This window comes from Petromyzon marinus, chromosome 53 (genome assembly GCF_048934315.1).
Source record: "Petromyzon marinus isolate PM22_M1 ecotype Great Lakes invasive population chromosome 53, UKy_Petmar_22M1.pri1.0, whole genome shotgun sequence".
Taxonomy (NCBI): domain Eukaryota; kingdom Metazoa; phylum Chordata; class Hyperoartia; order Petromyzontiformes; family Petromyzontidae; genus Petromyzon; species Petromyzon marinus.
Genome location: NC_133719.1, coordinates 1,252,409 through 1,274,688, shown reverse-complemented (window position 1 = coordinate 1,274,688; position 22,280 = coordinate 1,252,409). Strand labels below are relative to the sequence as shown.

The 22,280-nt window shown below is 50.6% G+C and overlaps 1 protein-coding gene across 1 annotated transcript in view; it reads left to right on the top strand.

The window, feature by feature from the left end:
* The first annotated feature begins 6,644 nt into the window (after nt 1-6,644).
* The window catches only part of SRBD1 (S1 RNA binding domain 1), a 66,820-nt gene continuing 51,184 nt past the window's right edge, over nt 6,645-22,280 (top strand). Inside the window, exons 1-6 of the mRNA XM_076051893.1 lie at nt 6,645-6,764; nt 11,164-11,278; nt 12,937-13,090; nt 18,371-18,773; nt 19,267-19,593; nt 21,278-21,444. Coding sequence (XP_075908008.1) covers nt 12,972-13,090; nt 18,371-18,773; nt 19,267-19,593; nt 21,278-21,444 — 1,016 coding nt within the window. The 5' untranslated portion in view covers nt 6,645-6,764; nt 11,164-11,278; nt 12,937-12,971. The remainder of the gene's footprint in view (nt 6,765-11,163; nt 11,279-12,936; nt 13,091-18,370; nt 18,774-19,266; nt 19,594-21,277; nt 21,445-22,280) is intronic.

Here is a 22,280-nt window from a genome sequence, read left to right as displayed (position 1 = left end):
ACACAGTGGGAGAGTGTTATGCGGGGGAGAGAGTGTAACACAGTAGGAGAGTGGTACACAGGGAAAGTGGTACACAGTGGGAGAGTGTAACACAGTAGGAGAGTGGTACACAGTGAGAGAGTGTAACACAGTAGGAGAGTGGTACGCAGTGGGAGAGTGGTACACAGTGGGAGAGTGGTACACAGGGAAAGTGGTACACAGTGGGAGAGTGTAACACAGTAGGAGAGTGGTACACAGGGAAAGTGGTACACAGTGGGAGAGTGGTACACAGTAGGAGAGTGGTACACAGTGGGAGAGTGGTACACAGTGGGAGAGTGGTACACAGGGAAAGTGGTACACAGTGGGAGAGTGGTACGCAGTGGGAGAGTGGTACGCAGTGGGAGAGTGGTACACAGTGGGAGAGTGGTACGCAGTGGGAGAGTGGTACGCAGTGGGAGAGTGGTACGCAGTGGGAGAGTGGTACACAGTGGGAGAGTGTAACACAGTAGGAGAGTGGTACGCAGTGGGAGAGTGGTACACAGGGAGAGAGTTCAACGCGGATATTGAGATGGAGGTATCGCTGTTGCTCACGCCGTGCAACGAGACGCGGTCGGTGCTCATCTCCTGGTTTACAGCTCTGTAGAGCGAGTGGTGGACATTCCACATTCCCACGGCGGGGGCGAGTCTATCAATAGGACGATCGCTGTTGACTTCCCTACAAAGTGGTACTCTATATATCAAGTTTAAAAAGGTGAGTTTTTAGATTTAACTTAAAATCGCTTAATGATTGCGAAGCCCTCAGATCCCCCGGCAGGCTGTTTCACAGGGGAGGACCGCACACACTGAAGGCCGCCTTCTCCCTGAGTTTTGGTCCTGACCCTTGGGACAACTCAAAGACCGGAACCGGATGATCTGAGGGATCTTGTTGGTTCATTTGTAAAAAGCATAGAAGACATGTATGTTGGTGCCAAACCATTAAATAATTAAAAAACCAATAAAATAATTTTAAAATGAATTATTTGACTGACTGGCAGCCAGTGCAAGGACCCTACAATATGTGTAACGTGGGAAGTCTTTATGATTTTCGTCAGCACCCGTGCTGCTGAATTCTGAAGAAGTTGTAGGTTACATATTGACTTTTTCGGACGACCAGAAAAGAGAGCATTACAGCAGTCAAGTCTGCTGGTAATAAAAGCGTGCATCAGTTTCTCAGTATTAAACTGAGAGAGAAAAGGCTGCATCTTAGCTCTATTTATAAGATGATAAAATTATGTTTTGGTGATATATCTGATGTGGGCTTCAAAGTTCAAATCCGGATCAGACAAAGCTTTTAACCTGCAGTTTGGCGTTTTCTGCCAGTGAGCAAAAATGTATGGGCAGTTTATCTCTTTGGGGTTTTGCTCCAAATACCAGGACCTCTGTTTTGTGTTTGTTCATTGCCAGTAAATTCAGTGTTATCCACGTTTTAATATCATGAATGCACCTCATAAGGGTATTGATGGGGCTTACATCATTCGGAGATACCAAAATGTATAGTTGTGTATCATCAGCGTAGCAATGAAAATAAATGTCATGTTTCCTGATGATATCGCCCAGTGGTAGTATATAGAGAATGAATAAAACAGGTCCCAGAATGGAGCCTTGTGGAACACGACACGTAATGTCTGTCTTAAAGGACGATGGATCACATCTTAAACCAATTTGCAACTGTAAGATGGTACAGAACACACCTATAGTGTCCTCGGAGGACGAGGCCGGCGGGGACGTTATCCCCTCAACAGCCCCGAAATCCGGGACCCGGGTCATGTGTCCCGAGGAAGCGGCACCTGTGGAGCAGCGGGGGGCTGGGCACCGGCCGGCCCCTCACAGCCGCCGGCTGATGAGGATTGGCGAGAACTCACCGGGCGCCTCGGACTACTGCTGTCCTCCGCTGCGCAGCTGGTCGTCCAACTTGGGGCAGCTGCGCTTGCCGGAGGAGCTGCGGCGCAGGGGGCAGCAGGTGGAGGGGTCGCCTTCCGCCACCGCGCCCGTGCGGGAACCGGCAGTCGTTTCGCAATCGCCGGCCACCATTTCGCCCGCCGCGGACGTGGGGCGGCAGGCGGCCGCCATCTTGTCAACAGAGCGGGAGCATATTCTTAGTTCTTTCGGTAAAGTCACGTTGAAGGGAAACAACAAAATAATAAAATATATATAAAACAATAAAAAAATTCTCACGACGTTTCGACCATAACACAAACGGTCGTCTTCACACCTGAAGACGACCGTTTGTGTTATGGTCGAAACGTCGTGAAAGTCACGTTGAAGGGAAACAACAAAATAATAAAATATATATAAAACAATAAAAAAATTCTCACGACGTTTCGACCATAACACAAACGGTCGTCTTCACACCTGAAGACGACCGTTTGTGTTATGGTCGAAACGTCGTGAAAGTCACGTTGAAGGGAAACAACAAAATAATAAAATATATATAAAACAATAAAACAAATTCTCACGACGTTTCGACCATAACACAAACGGTCGTCTTCACACCTGAAGACGACCGTTTGTGTTATGGTCGAAACGTCGTGAAAGTCACGTTGAAGGGAAACAACAAAATAATAAAATATATATAAAACAATAAAACAAATTCTCACGACGTTTCGACCATAACACAAACGGTCGTCTTCACACCTGAAGACGACCGTTTGTGTTACGGTCGTCTTCACACCTTCACACCTGAAGACGACCGTTTGTGTTATGGTCGAAACGTCGTGAGAATGTTTTATTGTTTTATATATTTTATTATTTTGTTGTTTCCCTTCAACGTGACTTTACCGAAAGAACTGAGAATATGAATTACTGCAGTCACGAAAGCTTTAAATCAAAATAGAGGGGGAGCAGTTTCCCACCAAACGCTCGCTGGCAAGAGGTCACGCAACAGTGCGAGGGTTGACTGACTGAGGTTACTGGCAGATGCACCAGCTATGCTCCCCACTGTGCCAACTCTCTGCGTTTTAGTCGCCCGGCAAAACCGCTCGTTGTTGTGAGCGTCGCTCCTCTGGAAGGCGACTGCCTCCAACTGGCCAGCAGCGTCCTTCATGAACCTCCTCATCCACAGAGGACGATCTTAACACCGCTGGTACCAGTCATCGGCAAGACCAATTAGCTCCACATTCTCTTGTACCACCTCAGTCCATTTCTTCTCCAGCCCATGTTGTGCCCGTTTACCCCCCCCCCTACCCGGCCGAACAAAAGCTGCTTGGGCATGCGGTGGCTGGGCATGCGGGCTACATGATCCAGCCAACACAGCCTCGCCTGCCAGAAGAGCTCACTGATGGGACTGTGTCCAGATCTTTCAAGGATCTGTGAACTCCTCACACAATTCAGTCTGCTTCAACCCAGGATGGATTGTAGGCAGGCCAACCTCAATGTTTAAAGCCGGCGCAGGTAGGGGTGTCACTGGGGCGAGATGTTAACTTTGTCGCCTGGTATTCAGGACATTGTGGGTTTGATTCCGACCCTGATGCCTGTATATTGTAAGTTTGCATGTTCTCCCCGTGGTCGCGTAGACTTTTCCCAAGGTCCTCCGGGTTTTTCTTGAAAATTTAAAATCAACATGAGCTCAGAGTATTTGGCTTCTATAAATGTTCACATGATGATAAGCCACTTCGTTGAGCTATTATTTTGTGGCCAGGCCGCTTTGGAAAAAGGGCAACACAGCTCAGTGCACCTCAACTGGTAAAATAAAATAAATATCCAGATAATTCGTACCTACAGAGGGCCTCACGTTTTGCAAGCATGGATAAGGGAGGGCATAACTGTGACCGAAAAGACCTGGAACTTTGCATGGAGCAACAGGGTCAGGAAATTTCAACAACAGTGTTACGATAATGCCACTCAACTTTATTAGGAGTGAGACCTCGGCTGCCAAACCGGAGCTGGTCATAAGAAAACTGCCCCTGTATGGAAACATCTCCATACTCTCCACTACTGCCCCATCACTCATGGGGAAGTTGAGTGATGGGGAGCATTTGATGGCATAAAATACCCAGGCAGGTGCCTTGTTTTGTTGTAGTGCTTATGGTAAGACCCCATCTCCTAGTGGCATGCTCCAAGTTCAGCAGTAGCGTCTGCAACGCCTTCTCAGAGCGGGCAGCAGTTACCAGATTCACAATAGAATATTATTTTGGTTAACTTGCGTAAATATAAATGTGTCGTTAAACAACCAGCATTGTTGCTTGATGCGACTGGTTGTAATTGCTGGCGAAACGTCGTACTCGAGTTGTAAATGTTGCAATGGATTTACTTTCCAACACACCCATGTGCGAGTAACTAATTGGCATGTTTTGTTTGTGACAAACCTTAATAATTGGCTGGATAATATTAGTCGCAAAATCCTACCTGTTAAAATGAATCACAAGCTCCTCCGCATACATAACATGGTGGACCCATAGGGAGCCATCCCTTTACCGCACCCAGGCATCGATCATCTTCCCATTATATCTGTGTTGTCTCGTTAATGGAGTCACTATGGCGTCTAGCGCCAGCTACTGTCACAAGGGTGGAACTGTGCGTTTTGAGCCTCTCTCTGGCACCAGAGTAGGTATGGCATAGAAGCGGGCCCTAGGGGGCATGGTTCTGGTGACGGTTAGAGAGAGGGCAAGTAAGGCCTTGACAGTCTGGGTGAACCCGAGAGGGCACGTGACCGGGACAGAGTAGCGAGGGGGCCCAAAGGGTGGCTTGAGAGACACGTGATGCTTGGTTGAGAACCTTCTGGTAATATCCAGAATGGGGCGTGGCCGAGGGCGGAGCGAGGCCACGCTCGTGAGCATAAAAAGGAAGTCCCGAGAGCAATCGCGGCTGTCTGTTGGAATGGAACAACGTCAGTCTCTTCGATCCTCAGTCTTCGGTCTCTACGCTCGGCATCGTGGGTCAGGCAGTGTGTTACTGACTGACCCGGTTATGTAGTTACCCCATAGTGGTCTAGTTAACCGTGTAGTTATCACCTAAATGGAGAACCCGTTGTTACGTTTATGTAGTTACCCTTTTGGGGTTTGAAAATAAACGTGTTGCCTCCAAGTTCAAGTGTGTGCCTCCGTAGAACCCACTACATCTGTACCAGATTGGAATTCAATCGGTATACTTCAATGGAAAGCTACGTCAGCAGTCCTCCTGCTGCTTGTTTCCCACCTGATGACGGTTGCTTGTGTTGCGATCGAAACGTCGTGATCTATTATTTTTTTCTACCTACGTGACTTTACCGAAAAAACCAAAGAGTATGAGAATGGAAATATTTTCGAACTAGGTGGTCAAAGACGATGCTCAACAGTGTAGAGGCCAGAGGACATCCTTGTCACACCCTGAAGTGAACAGGGCATGGCTCCGACACCCGGCCACGCAACTTTGCCCGGGCCTGCTCCAGAATCATGAAGGCCCTTAATGATTGTGAGCAGAAAGACAGTGCTGTTAGTAGCGAGTAGCAGTTGTGGTTCAAGCCGGCACGGCACACAAGGAGGAGGGGGGGGGGCAACATCACGCACACCCGCCCGTATTTGTCTCCCGAGTGGCGATGTTTACACGGCACCAGGGTGGACGAAGTGGCGGTGACGTCACCATGGCCCTTGTGCCAGGCTAGGTGTACTTTGAGACCACGTGAAACGTCGAAGGCTCGCTGCTGGTAGGTCACGGGACAGACTCAGAAAATGCCATGGCGTTGACCGACTGAGGCGACTGGCAAGATGCACAAGCTGTACCCCTACTGTGCCAACTCTCCTGTGTTTTACCCGCCCAGCGCTCCGCTCGTTGTTGTGGGTGTCGCTCCTCTTGCCCCTGTTGCTGCTGGAGGGCGACTGCCTATAAACTGCCCAGCAGCGTCCTTCACGAGCCTCCTCCTCCATAGAGGCCGATCTTGACACCACTGCTGGTACCGATCATCGGCAACTCCACTCAATTCCACATCCGCCTGTACCGAATCAGTCCATCTCTTCTGTAGCCCACATCATGCCAATTTAGTCCCCTCGATGCGGCCAAACAGAAGCTGCTTGGGCATGCGGTGGCTGGGCATGTGGGCTACATGTCCCAGCCAACACAGCCTCGCCTGCGGGAGTGGGTGGGTGAGTGAGTAATTGGAAGAGTGGGTAAGTGAGTGAGTGGGTGAGTGAGTGGGTGGGTGAGTGGATGAGTGGGTCGATGGGTGAGTGGTCACGTGATGGAGTGGGTAAGTGAGTGGATGAGTGAGTGGGTGAGTGAGTGGGTGGGTGCGTGGGCCGAGTGGGGGGGGTGCGTGGGCGGGTGGGTGAGTTGGTGAGTGAATGAATAGGTCGGTGGGTGAGTAGTTAAGTGAGTGGGTGGGTGCGTGGGTGAGTGAGTGAATGGGTAGGTGGCTGGGTGAGTGGGTGGGTGAGTGGATGAGTGGGTGAGTCACTGGGTGAGTGGGTGGGTGAGTGGGTGGATGAGTGGGTAAGTGAGTGAGTAGGTGGGTGCGTGCGTGGGTGGGTGAGTGAGCGAGTGGGCGGGCGCGTGGGCCGAGTGGGCGGGCGCGTGGGCCGAGTGGGCGGGCGCGTGGGCCGAGTGGGCGGGCGCGTGGGCCGAGTGGGCGGGCGCGTGGGCCGAGTGGGCGGGCGCGTGGGCGGGCGCGTGGGCCGAGTGGGCGGGCGCGTGGCCCGAGTGGGCGGGCGAGTGGGCGGGGTGAGTTTATCCGCGCTCGGGGATTGTCAACGTGGGAATTTGAACGGAGCCCGAGACGCGGCGACTGTTTTTTATTCCCGGGCTCCTCCTCGCGGGGCTCTCTCAGACAAGTGCAGGTGGGTGAGCGCGAGAAGGGGGGCCCCGAGGGGGGGAAGGGGGGCCCCGAGGGGGGGAAGGGGGACCCCGAGGGGGGGAAGGGGGACCCCGAGGGGGGGAAGGGGGACCCCGAGGGGACCTTCCTCTGCGGGGCCGGGACGCGCCTCGCCCCGGCCGAGCCACTAGGCCGCACCGCCTCCTAGAACCCGCGCCAAGTTTCAATGTTTCTGATGTTATTGTTGTTGTCGTCGTCGTGATCCATCATCGGCTATGGTTAATCCGCTGTTCTACTCCGGAATAAAGACACCACAAGAAGTCCTCAAGTCTCCGATCGTCGTTCGTGACCAAGCAGCCGCCCCCTGCCGCCGCGGCCACGCTGTAGGCAGCTCTTCAAGTAGGGGCTCGAGCCAGTTGATTAGCAGCAAGGGTCGGGGACAACTTCCACCAGGGGACACCGATCCAAGATGGCCGCCTGAGGCGCGCGTGCGCTCCCGGCAGTGGCTGGCGGGGCCGTTTGTGGGGGGGCCGGGGGGGGGCCGGGGGGGGGGCGACGGAGCCGGGGGGGGGGCGACGGAGCCGGGGGGGGGCGACGGAGCTGGGGGGGGGGCAATGGAGCGGGGGGGGCGAGGGAGCCGGAGGGGGGGGGGAGGGTCGACGCGCGAGCAGAGGGAGCCGACACTGACTTTCTCATACAACAAAGACAAAGATCCCCCGTATAGCCTTAACAGACTGTTGGGGCAAGTGCTGTTAGCGAGTAGCACCTATGAAGGCCGGAACGGTACACGAGGGGGTGGGTGGCCAGCACCACGCCCGACCGCCTTTGTCTCCCTAGTGGCAATGTTTACACACCGCACCAGGTACTCATTTGAGGCTGAGTCGACTGACTCACTCACACATCATGCACTGACTCGCTCATCATGCGCTCACTCACTCACACATCATACACTCGCACAACCACTGACCCATTCACTCATCATACACAGGTTCACTCATCGTGTGCTGGCTCACTCGCACAGTTCCTATGATTACTGTTGTTACACTGTTTTTTATTGCTTTATTTTGGTGATTCAAAAACATATGGTTAATCTAAATTGTCTTATAGTTGTTATTGTTGGCTTGCACCACATTGTGATTTTTGCACACAGCGTTTTAGTAAGTTTTTTTGTGTGTGTGGAATATTTGCTGGTTCCAGGATGTTTCTGTTACGCGTTGTCGCTTTAAGATGTTCTATGTTCAAATTGTGTTTGTTGTGGTTGCACCCGACTAAAGAGCCGCATGGCTCACAGGGCTATACCTAGTAAATGAAACTTGAAACACTGCTGGATGAAGGCCTCCTGCGATGTCCACAGTCCACGAGGCGTTGTCCATCGGCAGGGAGATCGCCCAGCAGTGAATGGAGCGTGGCTGATGGCGACTGTCGACTGCGTGACTACTGCTGTGTACTTACTGTGTACCTACTGTGTACACAGTACCTACTGCTGTGTACTGTGTACACTACTGTGTACACAGTACCTACTGCTGTGTACTGTGTACCTACTGTGTACACAGTACCTACTGCTGTGTACCTACTGTGTACCTACTGCTGTGTACTGTGTACCTACTGCTGTGTACACTACTGTGTACTGTGTACCTACTGTGTACACAGTACCTACTGCTGTGTACACAGTACCTACTGCTGTGTACACAGTACCTACTGCTGTGTACACTACTGTGTACCTGCTGTGTACACAGTACCTACTGCTGTGTACACAGTACCTACTGCTGTGTACACTACTGTGTACCTACTGTGTACACAGTACCTACTGTGTACACTACTGTGTACTGTGTACTGCTGTGTACACAGTACCTACTGCAGTGTACACAGTACCTACTGTGTACACTACTGTGTACTGTGTACTGCTGTGTACACAGTACCTACTGCTGTGTACACAGTACTTACTGCTGTGTACCTACTGTGTACACAGTACCTACTGTGTACTGTGTACCTACTGTGTACACACTACCTACTGTGTACACAGTACCTACTGCTGTGTACACAGTACCTACTGCTGTGTACACAGTACCTACTGCTGTGTACACAGTACCTACTGCTGTGTACCTACTGTGTACACTGTACCTACTGTGTACACAGTACCTACTGTACACAGTACCTACTATGTACACTACTGTGTACTGTGTACCTACTGTGTACTGTGTACCTACTGTGTACACAGTACCTACTGTGTACACTACTGTGTACTGTGTACCTACTGTGTACACAGTACCTACTGTGTGCACTACTGTGTACCTACTGTGTACACAGTACCTACTGTGTACTGTGTACCTACTGTGTACACTACTGTGTACTGTGTACCTACTGTGTACACTACTGTGTACTGTGTACCTACTGTGTACACAGTAGGTACTGTGTACACAGTAGGTACTGTGTACACAGTAGGTACTGTGTACACAGTAGGTACTGTGTACACAGTAGGTACACAGTACACAGTAGTGTACACAGTAGGTACACAGTACACAGTAGTGTACTGTGTACACAGTAGGTACTGTGTACACAGTAGGTACTGTGTACACAGTAGGTACTGTGTACACAGTAGGTACTGTGTACACAGTACTGTGTACACAGTAGGTACTGTGTACACAGTAGGTACTGTGTACACAGTAGGTACTGTGTACTGCTATGTACCTACTGTGTACTGTTGTGTACTGTTGTGTAGCTACTGTGTACCTACTGTTGTGTACTGTTGTGTACACGTAGCTACTGTGTACCTACTGTTGTGTACACGTAGCTACTGTGTACTGCTGTGTACTGTTGTGTACACGTAGCTACTGTGTACTGCTGTGTAGCTACTGTGTACTGTTGTGTACTGTTGTGTACTGCTTTGTACACGTAGCTCGTTACCTGTATAAAAGACACCTGGGAGCCAGAAATCTTTCTGATTGAGAGGGGGTCAAATACTTATTTCCCTCATTAAAATGCAAATAAATTTCTAACATTTCTGACATGCGTTTTTCTGGATTTTTGTTGTTATTCTGTCTCTCACTGTTCAAATAAACCTACCATTAAAATTATAGACTGATCATTTCTTTGTCAGTGGGCAAACGTACAAAAGCAGCAGGGGATCAAATACTTTTTTCCCTCACAGTAGCTACTATGTACTGCTGTGTACACGTAGCTACTGTGTACTGCTTTGTACTGCTGTGTACACGTAGTTACTGTGTACTGTGTACACGTAGCTACTTGTACTGCTGTGTACACATAGCTACTATGTACTGCTGTGTTCACGTAGTTACTTTGTACTGTGTACACGTAGCTACTTGTACTGCTGTGTACACGTAGCTACGTGTACTACTGTGTACACGTAGCTGCTGTGTACTGGTGTGTACACGTAGTTACTGTGTACTGCTGTGTACACATAGCTACTGTGTACTGCTGTGTACACGTAGCTACTGTGTACTGTTGTGTATACGTAGCTACTGTGTATTGCTGTGTACTCCTGTGTACACGTAGCTACTATGTACTGCTGTGTACACATAGCTACTGTGTACTGCTGTGTACACGTAGCTACTATGTACTGCTGTGTACTGCTATGTACACGTAGCTACTGTGTACTGCTGTGTACACAGTAGCCACTATGTTCTACTGTGTACACGTAGCTACTATGTTCTACTGTGTACACGTAGCTACCGTGTACTACTGTGTACATGTAGCTACTTGTACTGCTGTGTACATGTAGCTACTGTGTACTGCTGTGTACACGTAGCTACTGTGTACTGCTGTGTACATGTAGCGACTATGTACTGCTGTGTACACGTAGTTACTTTGTACTGTGTACACGTAGCTACTTGTACTGCTGTGTACACGTAGCTACTGTGTACTGCTGTGTACACGTAGTTACTGTGTACTGCTGTGTACACGTTGCTACTTGTACTGCTGTGTACACGTAGCTACTGTCTACTGCTGTGTACACGTAGCTACTGTGTACTGTTGTGTACACGTAGCTACTGTGTATTGCTGTGTGCTGCTGTGTACACGTAGCTACTGTGTACTGCTGTGTACACAGCTACTGTGTACTGCTGTGTACACGTAGCTACTATGTACTGCTGTGTACTGCTATGTACACGTAGCTACTGTTTACTGCTGTGTACACAGTAGCCACTATGTTCTACTGTGTACACGTAGCTACTATGTTCTACTGTGTACACGTAGCTACTATGTACTACTGTGTACACGTAGCTACTATGTACTGCTGTGTACACGTAGCTACTGTGTACTGCTTTGTACACATAGCTACTGTGTACTGCTGTGTATACATAGCTACTGTGTACTACTGTGTACGCGTAGCTACTGTGTACTGCTGTGTACAGCGTGGCTGCTGTGAATGCAATGATGACTGATACATCCCCACTGATGTCTTCCAGCAGGGCCCTGCCGAGGTATCACGGCGGTGGTGGTGGTGGTGGGGTGTGGGCGACGTCTCTGCTGTGGCTCTCTGACCCCAATTGTGGGGTTTTGGAGGGAACTTTTGAGCATTAGGTATGTGGTTTGGTCAATGGCTGTTATATAGTTGTGGCTTTTATTTTAGCTAGCGGAGCTCCTAGAGAAAGCCCATGTAGAACAGGTGAGAACATCTATCTTAACTAGCTATCGTAACTATTTTTCCCATTATAGAGGTCTTTTTTCTGTTCAGTTAAATTGCGTAAATATTCATGTGTCATAATAGGGTTTTTCCCCTTTTTCTGGCAACAAAACTGAAACCTTTTTACAAGGATTCATGTCTGCATTAACCACAATACCTGCAGTCAAAATGCAAACAAAAAAACATACTATGATAATATATTGTGGTTAATGCAGACATGAATCCTTGTAAAAAGGTTTCAGTTTTGTTGCCAGAAAAAAGGGGAAAAACCCTATTACATTTTGGTACTGGCAAAGGAGGTCTAATGATGATATTCATGCGTCTTTAAACCCACTACCACCCGACACAGCCAATCAGTAAGGGTTTGTCATGTTAAACAAAAGGTGCCAATTCTTTAAAAGTTCAGCACTAAACTGGTTGTGTGTTGGAGAGTAAACCCACTATAACATTTACAGTTCGAGTACCGTGACTTTTCACTGGTATTTTAAACAACAACAGCAACGAGCAGTAGCATCATCAGGCCACAGCCAGGAGTTGTAGAGAAATCCTCCTCCTGGTTTGGTCTTAAACAGACGGGGGGGATACATGTGATGTCGTCAATAGTGAGCCAATCAGGTGCCAAGACCCGAATGGGGGGTGGGGGGGGGGTTAATGTGTTCGGACAATCTTGATTTGAAGCTTTCCTGACTGCAGGAATCCATATTCTTTGGTTCTTTCGGTAAAGTCACGTAGTAGCTAGAAAATAAATCACGACGTTTCGGTCTGCTGGCTCAGCAGCAGGACCATGCTTTCCCACCTGATGAAGGACGCTTGTTTTGTACCCAAAACGTCGTGATTTATTCTATTTGATACCTACGTGACTTTACCGCAAGAACCGAGTATGGATTCAAATCAATTACAATGGATATCTATTATTGGTGGGGTTATTGTGCTAAACTCTGTTCTATTTATCAGGTGTAAGGCCTTGCTGAGAGCTGTGTAGCTCTTTTTTCAGATGTGACCTACCTGGCCATCACAAATTATAGCTCAATAAAGTGGCTATCAACATCATCGCGTGGAAGTTTATAGCGACCAAAATATTCTCAACGCGTGATGTTGATTCTAATTGTGGAGGGAATAACTGGAGGACCCAGATTAAAAAAAAAACACGGGGAGAGAGAGAGACACAGACTCCAAATATACAGTAGGCATCATCAGAGTCGGGATCGAACCAACCCACCTCCTGTATACCAGGTGAGGTAGTTAACATCTCGCCAGAGAGAGGCACCCGAGTCTGAAGTTGAACCCAGGATCTTCCTTCTATGAGGCACGTGTGTTACCAGCGCTGATGATGATAATCATAATAATGGTGGTGATGGTAATTATGATAATGAGGATGGTGGCGATGGTGATAATGAGTATGAGGATGTTGGCAGTGATGATAATAACGTTGGTGGTGGTGATGATGGTGGTGATGATGATAATGAGGATGGTGGCGGTGATGATGATGATGATAATGATGATAATGAGGATGTTGGCAGTGCTGATGAGGATTGTGGTGTGTCGTGTGTTTCAGGCGTCTCCCCCGAGCAGACGTTGCTGGTGGCGTTGATGGAGCGACTGCGGCCAAACAGGAAGGCAGCGATCATCCTCCACGACGAGGATGACGATCAAGACGATCAAGAGTCGATGTCGGACCACGAGGAATGGACGCCAAGCGACAATGACACGTGAGGATGTGGGAACGATCCGGGGAACTGTGAACGCCATCGTTTTGGTGACACGGTGGCTGGGAGATGTTAACTACTGCACCCGATACACAAGCGGTCATGGCTTCGATCGCGACCCTGACCCCTGATGCATATTTTAAGTTGTCTCTCTCTCTCTCCCTGTGGTCGTGTGGATTTTTCTCCGGGTCCTCCGCTTTTTCCCTCCACAATTAGAATCAACATCACCATGTGCTTAGAGCTAGAGGCCGACCGAAACTGATTTTTTGGTTTCGGCCAAAACCAAAGCCGAAAGTTTAAGGGGCCGTCCATAAATGACGTCACGCACCTGGGGGGAGGGGGGGGGTCAGGCATTTGTGACGAGGGGGGGGGTTTGAGATATGTGACGTCACATCAAAATGCGCAACTTTAAATAAATATGGACAACACGTTCTACTTAATTAAATAGACTTTTTAATAAATGTTTTCTCCTACAACATCAGAGTGCAGCGGCACATAAAATACGCACTAGAATGACAATAGTTTAAAGCGATTTGAAGCATGTTTTCTTTTTGGGGGGGGGGGGAGGGGCAGAGCTTTGTGACGTCATATTTGAGGGGGGGGTTTGACTTTTTGTGACGCCGTGTGACGAGGGGGGGGGGGGAAATCGTCCAAAATCGCGTGATGTCATTTATGGACGGCCCCTAACGACACTTTCGACCGAGACCGAAACAGAAAGGAATATAACCGAAGTTACCGAACACAAGAATAATGAAATGTCATGATGCAATGCTACTTTAATTAAAAATGAATCTAGAACTGATAATTCAGAGCCTGCAGTAAGAGTTGCTAAATATTAAATCTTTAGGTGTTACTTACTTAGTAATTATATCTAAACAAACGAATGTTGTAGTTAAGAAACAACAGTTTTTTCCGCATTCAGCCAGACGGGCTGTCGTCTGTCGACCGGTCGTATCTACATTAGCAGACCATGGCTGCAGCTGTAACCTCGCTCCTAAGCTGCTGCTGCTGCTGACGTGTGTGTATGTGTGTATGTGTGTATGTTTGTGTGTGTGTGTTTACAGCCTATCGCATAAGATTACCTAGCGCCGACTAACCGGCCGATAGGCAATAGACGGAGCACTAGCGTTATATTCTAAAAATAGATCTTCGGTTGACGAATGACCGACAGTTTCGGCTGAAACCGAAACTAGACCGAAAGTTAAATATTGACTTTCGGCCGAAACCGAAACTATGCCGAAAGAGGCCATTTGCCAACTTTCGGCGCCGAAACCGATTTTCGGCCTCTACTTAGAGCATTTGGTCACTATAAATGTCCACGCGACGATAAGCCTCACTTTGTTTCGAGCTGTCTCTTTGCGATGGCCAGGTCACTTCTGAATAAAGAGCTGCCCAGCTCAGTGGGGCCTTACGTGGTAAAATAAACAATACTTAGATCGTTCCTTTAGAGGGTCTCACGTTTTGCAAGCTTAGAAAAGGGAAGGCATTACCGTGGGTGAGAAGACACAGAGCTTTTGTATTGAGCCACAGGGTCAGGAAACATCGACATCAGCGTTACAATAATGCCGCTCGACTCGATTCGGAGTGAGACCTCGACTGCTAAACTAGAGCTGGTCATAAACGCTCTGCCCCAAGTACGAAAACTTATCCACCCTCTCCACAACGATAAAATTCAAAATTAAAATAGTTTTTTTACGCTTTTCAGCGACTGGTTGCAGACACTGCGCCACGGGGTCACAGATACGGTGTCGCGGCCACGATCCCGTTGTTGCAAGTTACCTTTGTCTTTCCAGCTGGTGCCGCGATTGGGCTGCCTGCCCTGCGTCGATTGGAAGGATGCCTTGGTGGTCCACGTAGTTTTTCCAGGGGCCGGCCCACCATCATGAAGGTCCTTAATGATTGTGAGCGGAGAGTCAGGGACTTCGAAAGCACAAAGAACAACCCCAGAGCCCAGGCCCACTGATTGTATCATAGGCCTTGACCAGGTCAATAAAGCAGAGACGTAGGTCCTGTTAGAATTCGCTACACCTCTGTTGTAGCAGATGGACATAAAATATGGCATCCGTGCAGCTCTGCCTTGGCCTGAAACCACATTGGGGCTCTGCAAGCCTCTCCTCAGCGTGCCTAGCAAGGCGATGTTGAATAATCCTTGCTAGGACCTTTCCCAACACAATGAGGAAGCAGATGCCACTGTAGTTGTTACAGTCTGTGCGGTCCCCCTTCTTAAAGAGGGGGGATCACCAGGGCATCATTCCAATCCTGCGGAACCCACCCAGTGGTCTAGACTGTTATTACGATGTCATATAGGGCAGTCTGTGCACAAACGCCACCCTCCCTCAGCATTTTGCTTGGGAGATCATCTGTGCCCCACGCTTTTCCTGGTCTAAGATTCCAGATTGCCTTCTGCACTTCCTCAACAGATGGCACCTCAGCCAGCCACTTGCAGGGGGTGACAACTTCTTCCAATATTTGAGGCCTCAGCAGGGTCATCCCCACTTTGCCCCATGATGTTTTCCAGGTTGAGGGATTTAACCTTCCCCAAGAGATCAGAGAAATGCTCAGCAAATCTGCAAACCTGTTCCTGGGGGTTGGAGATTGGATCACCGTTCTTTCCTATAATGATGGTGATAGGTGTGGGGCTGAAAGTAACTTTTTTGATAGAGTTAAAGAGTGATTTGGAATCGCGGGGTACTGAAGCAGACTCCATCTCCTCAGCAACCCGCGACCATCACATATCCTTGCAGCGCCGCACGGATCTCCGAACCTCCGAGCGAAAGCTGCGGTAGGTCCTGGTGTCAAGGACATGGGCCCGCATCCACTCTGCCATCAATATATAGTGGAACACATTTTCTTGCTTGGATCCGGCGTGTTGGTAATTACAAGCCCATGGGCTGCACAAACATCTAGCAGACTCCTGCCGTTGTTATTGAGCTGATCTGGCCTATGCCTTCCAATTACTCCAGCCCAGGTACCAGCATCATGACCCACTCGGACATTAAAGTCACCCAACAAGATGACTCTATCCCGTGGGGCAACTTTAGAAAGCACCTGTGACAGGAGGTCATAGAAGGCATCTGACTCATCGGCTTTGCCTGCATCCCTCCACGGATGTTCGTCTTCGGTGGGGGCATAACTAACCACCACCACTCCTCGCCTCTGGTTGATGGGAAGGCGAGCCCATAGTAGCATGGGGTTTACAGCTTCCCTCACCTCACCGCCATGCTCCCACGCCTCCTTCATTCTTTTGTTCAGAAGAGACACTTCCTGTTGTTTGGCAGTCTCTTGCCCCGAGTAGAGGACTGTCCACCCCTCATGGTGGCAGGAGCCAAAGCCGGTCCACCGGACCTCCTGAAAACCGCAGAGATCCAGGCAGTACAGGTCCAGCTCCCGACAGAGGAGTGGCAGCCTCTCCTCCGCAGTGAGCGTTCAAACATTCCACGTGGCCACTCACAATGGCTTTTTGCTGTTTCTGGAGGAGCCTCGAGGGTAAGATTCGGTCTCCTCACTCCGCCAAGTGGGGTTTGGCCAGGAGATGTCATAGACGCCCGTCTCCCCGGGGCCTCCGGTACTTGCTTAGTTAGATTTTTTCCACGTAGTTTCGTGGTAGTTAGGTTGAAGGTAGAGAGGTTACCAGCTCCTCGCACCCATCCAGAGCCCCCTTTTGGCCACTGTGATTGCTACAAATGCCAAGAGGGGAATGGCCAATTGAATTGGCCTTCCCCCCCCATGGCACTGCTCATCACAGCGTTACCGTTCAGCACCCCCGAGGATGTAGGAGGTTGTGTTGTCGGACACACACGTACACACCCACAGACACATACACTTATATCCACACACACATGTATGGTCACGTGTAGTGCTGATCATAGAGACACACACTTGAACTTGGAGGCAACACGTTTATTACAACTCCCCAACAGTGTAACTTACTAAACCTACACTGGTTCTACTGCTAGGTGATAGCTGCACGATTAACTATGTGAGCAGCGGGTTAACTACATGAATGGGTCAGCCAGCATATACGCTGCCTGACCCACGATGCCGAGCGAAGACCAACGACCGAAGAGACGTATCACCCAGGGTTGATGCCACAGACGAGCCCCGATCACTCTCAGGGCTTCCCCTTTGTCCTCCCCGAGCGTGGCCTCGCTCCGCCCTCGGCTACGCCCCCTTCTGGATCTTGCTAGAAGGCTCTCGGCTCCACGTCACGTATCCCTCGAGTCCCTTCGGCCCCCTTGCTACCCTGTCTTGGTCATCTGCTCTCTCGGGTTCAGACGGAGTATCACATCCTCACTTGATCTCCTTAAACCCTCACCAGAACCATGCCCCCGATATCCAGCTTCTATATCAACCTCTGGTGACTCCCGACGTAAGTTTTCACTGCTGCGACTGTAGCTGGCGCCAAGCGCCATAGTGACACCAATAATGTCACTACACATTTGTAGTGACTGACACAGAGACACTAAGAGTAGGAGGTACTCTATTTATTAACAGCCTTCACAGTCCACACAGAGTAACTACAGCCCCCAGTCAGGACAGCTGGCAGACTGCCTGACTGACGGTAACGAGCAGATGAAGCCGGCGGCGAAGATTCCAGCAGCACGATGGGATCCCACTCCAGGCAACAGCCCCGAGCCTTCGCTCGGGGTCCCCTTTTATCTGCCCAGTGTGGCATCGCTCCGCCCCGGCCACGCCCCCCTTCTAGAACCTACTAGCGGGTTCCCGGGGCTGCCCGATGGGCCCCTTCTGTGACCTTTCCCCGACATCTCTCTCTCTCTGGTTTATCACGTGACCTGCTGTCAGACAGGGCTGCTGCAACTGCAGATCTCTTTCTCTGCCAGCAAACAGCGCTATGCTATGTAGTGATCAATTCCATGTCACTGCACATATTTAGCCTTAACAGGCTGTTGGGGTAAGTGCTGTTAGCAAGCACCTATGCAGGCCGGCACGGCACACAAGGGGGTGGGTATGTTTGCACACCGTACCAGGTACTCATTTGAGGCTGAGTCGACCTAGGGTAGGCCCAGGACCGGCTCAAATAATTGTCACTGGTGTTGGCTGTGAGCGGGAATCGAACTCGGGTCACCAGGTTCGTAGCGCGCTACCGCCACACCGCCACTCCCCATAGAGGACACATGTACAGACACAAAGACACACACACACATCCACACACACACACGTATGGGCACATGGGTTCCATGCCGAGTTGCAGTTTAGCTTCTACAACTCCCCGTTCAGCATCGCCCTCCGCCCTCTCGTGCCCCTGACCGTTGTTGCTCCCAGCAGGCCCAAGAAGCCCGGCGGCGCCAAGAGGCGGCTCCACGCTGACTCGGGGAGCGACGACACCGAGACCCCTGCCAAGAGGGCCAAAAGACCAGCGGCCCCCAGGGCTCCCAGAGTCCCTAAGGCCCCCAAGGAACCCAAGGCCCCCAGGGCTCCCAGAGTCCCTAAGGCCCCCAGGGCTCCCAGAGTCCCTAAGGCCCCCAAGGAACCCAAGGCCCCCAGGGCTCCCAGAGTCCCTAAGGCCCCCAAGGAACCCAAGGCCCCCAAGGTCCCAAAGGCAACGAAGGCCCGAGAGAAGCCTGAGACCCTTTCGCCAAGGAAGCCCGTGGCAGTGAAGGAGGAGCCACCGTGGTCTCCTGGGAGGGGGGCTCTCGCTGGGATCGCCATCGGGGTGGCAGGGCAGGTGAGGGAAGGTGGGGGGAGCGCCGCTCGCTCGCTCACTCACACTAACGCAGTCGCTCACCACTCGCTCGCTCACTCAGTAACACACTGGCTCACGACTCGCTCGCTCACTCACTCGGTAATGCACTCGCTCACCACTTGCTCACTCACTCAGTAACACACTCGCTCACTCACACTAAAACACTCGCTCGCTACTCACTCGCTCACTCAGTAACACACTCGCTCACTCAGTAACACACTCGCTCACTCACACTAACGCAGTCACTCACCACTCGCTCGCTCACTCTAACACTCGTTCACCACTCGCTCGCTCACTCAGTAACACACTCGCTCACTCACACTAAAACACTCGCCACTCGCTCGCTCACTCAGTAACACACTCGCTCACAACTCACTCACTCGCTCACCGTGGATGTCTCTCCTGTTCCGACATTGAACTTGGTCATATGGCCGTAACCTGACTCAATATCATTCCCCCCCTCCCTCACCCCCAGGCTCTGGCGATCAAACCAGACCCTCACACCAGCACGAACAGGGAGCCACACTCGCACTCTGCCACGGGGCCCCACGTGAAAAAGGAGCCACACTCGGACTCTGCCACGGGACCCCACGTGAAGAAGGAGCCACACTCAGACTCTGCCACGGGGCCCCACGTGAAGAAGGAGCCACACTCAGACTCTGCCACGGGACCCCACGTGAAGAAGGAGCCACACTCGCACTCTGCCACGGGACCCCACGTGAAGAAGGAACCACACTCGGACTCTGCCACGGGACCCCACGTGAAGAAGGAGCCGGTGGCTGTGAGCTGGACGGTCGCTCAGGTGAGAATGAGCAGTGGTGCTCTGACCGTTCCCACCCTTCCGCCCTCCTCGTGGACGGAGTCCACCTTTGTCAGCGCAAAAGAGTCGGTCAAATACCCCATAGAGCTCCCTCAATTGGAGGCTCTGCCGCCGGCAATTGCGCGGGCGTGCAGTTATTGGCGCGTGACAACTGGCACGTTCGGTCGCCAACATCCCACCGGTTTTGACTTTCGGAAACCGGTTAACGGATTCTGAGAACGGTTACCGGTTAACAACCCAATTGCACCGAATACTTTTTTTCTCTCGGGTTATTAGAATGCAGCCACTCTGCTCGCTGTGATATTCACGATTGCATATGACTAGTAATGGACTCAATGTTTGACCATTGGCCCAGATAAATTATAATAAATCTTGACTTAAAGCTTTGTGACTGCGGTCGTCATCAGGAAAGAAGGTGACCGCTTGTGTTGCGATCGAAACGTCGTAGTTTATTTAGTTATTTTTTGTTATTTTCTTTGAACCGATCCACACGACTTTACCAAAAGGCCCAAAGAATATGAATGATAATAACGTTTGAACACGTAAAACTTGTATACGTTATATACGTCACTTCAGTCTGATGGGTTGTTCCTGTGAGCTCACGACGCAAACCGTTGAATAAGCCGAGTTCAGGTGACCGCCGCCACATTCCGACTTGAGGACTTCTGGAACCGGAGGGTCGCCATCGATGGATTGGCGCGACGACAACACCGCCGTGACCCCGTTGGCGGCGCTTTCATCCCTTTGGGGCCGGGGGACGGGTGGCGGAGATCCTCCGACGACAAACAGAAACGGAATATTTATTTACACCTGTAGAAGGAATCCCATGAGCTATTAAGTTATTGTTCAAAAGATGTCCAGCAGGGGCACGGGGTAAGAATGTTACGACATCAAACAGAACAAAAAACACAATAGGAGTGCAAAATACAAGAAAGGTCAACAAATCACACAAACAAATACAACAACTAAACCATCCCCTTCCTAGCAAGCAAAGCCCACTGAGGAATTAACTTATTTTTCAGAAGCGACCTGGCCACAAATGATAGCTCAACAAAGTGTCTTATCGTGTGGACATTTATAGCAGCAAAATAATATGAACAATCTCAATGCACGTTTTTAAATGTGGAGGGAAAAACCAGACAACCCGGAGAAAAAATCCACGCGACCATCGGGAGAAAGGCACGCAAGTTCCAAATATACAGCAGCAGGCGTCAGAGTCGGGATCAAGCCCCTGATCTCCTGCATACCGGCGGTGGAGGGGCTGACGGGTTCTCTTGCTCACACTTGCCGGCTCAGGCGGTGGAGGGGCTGACAGGTTCTCACGCTCACGCTCGCCGACTCAGGCGTTGGTGGGGCTGACGGGTTCACTTGCTCACGCTCGCCGGCTCAGGCGGTGGCGAGGCTGACAGGTTCTCACGCTCACGCTCCCCGGCTCAGGCGGTGGAGGGGCTGACGGGTTCACTTGCTCACGCTCGCCGGCTCAGGCGGTGGAGGGACTGACAGGTTCTCACGCTCGCCGACTCAGGCGTTGGTGGGGCTGACGGGTTCTCACGCTCACGCTCGCCGACTCAGGCGGTGGAGGGGCTGACGGGTTCTCTTGCTCACGCTCCCCGGCTCAGGCGGTGGCGAGGCTGACGGGTTCTCTTGCTCTCGCTTGCTGGCTCAGGCGGTGGCGAGGCAGTTAGCGCTGTCGGAGGGCGTGGTGCAGCAGGTGGTGCGGTTGTTGGACGAGGAGTACACGATCCCCTTCATCGCACGCTACCGCCGTGAGTTAACCAACGACATGGACGCCGACATGCTGAGGCAGGTGGAGGAGAGCGTCCACCAGCTGCGGTAATTAAACATCGTCGCCATCTTTGTCGTAGCGCACACGAGACACGAAACGTCGTCGCACACCTCCTCCTCCTCCTGGCTTTGACGATGGACCTGCTCCTCATCGAAGGGCTGTATGTCTGTGTACTGTGTGTGTGTGTACTGTGTATGTGTACTCTGTGTCTTTGTACTGTGTGTCTGTGTACTGTGTGTCTGTGTACAGTGTGTGTGGTCTGTGTACTGTGTCTGCGTGTACTGTGCGTACTGTGTGTGTACATACTGTGTGTATGTGCAGTATGTACTGTATGTCTGCGTACTGTGTGTGTGTGTGTACTGTGTGTATGTGCAGTATGTACTGTGTGTGTGTACTGTGTGTGTGTGTACTGTGTGTATGTGCAGTATGTACTGTATGTCTGTCTACTGTGTGTACTGTGTGTATGTGCAGTGTGTAATGTGTGTGTTTACTACGTGTGTACTGTGTGTATGTGCAGTATGTACTGTATGTCTGTCTACTGTGTGTACTGTGTGTATGTGTACTGTGTATATGTGCAGTATGTACTGTGTACTGTGCGTACTTTGTGTGTGTGTACTGTGTGTACTGTGTGTATGTGCAGTATGTACTGTATGTCTGTCTACTGTGTGTACTGTGTGTATGTGTACTGTGTATATGTGCAGTATGTACTGTGTGTGTGTACTGTGTACTGTGCGTACTTTGTGTGTGTGTACTGTGCGTACTGTGTGTATGTGCAGTATGTACTGTATGTCTGCGTATTGTGTGTGTGTACTGTGTGGATGTGCAGTATGTACTGTATGTCTGTGCACTGTGTGTGTGTACTGTGTGTGTACTGTGTGTATGT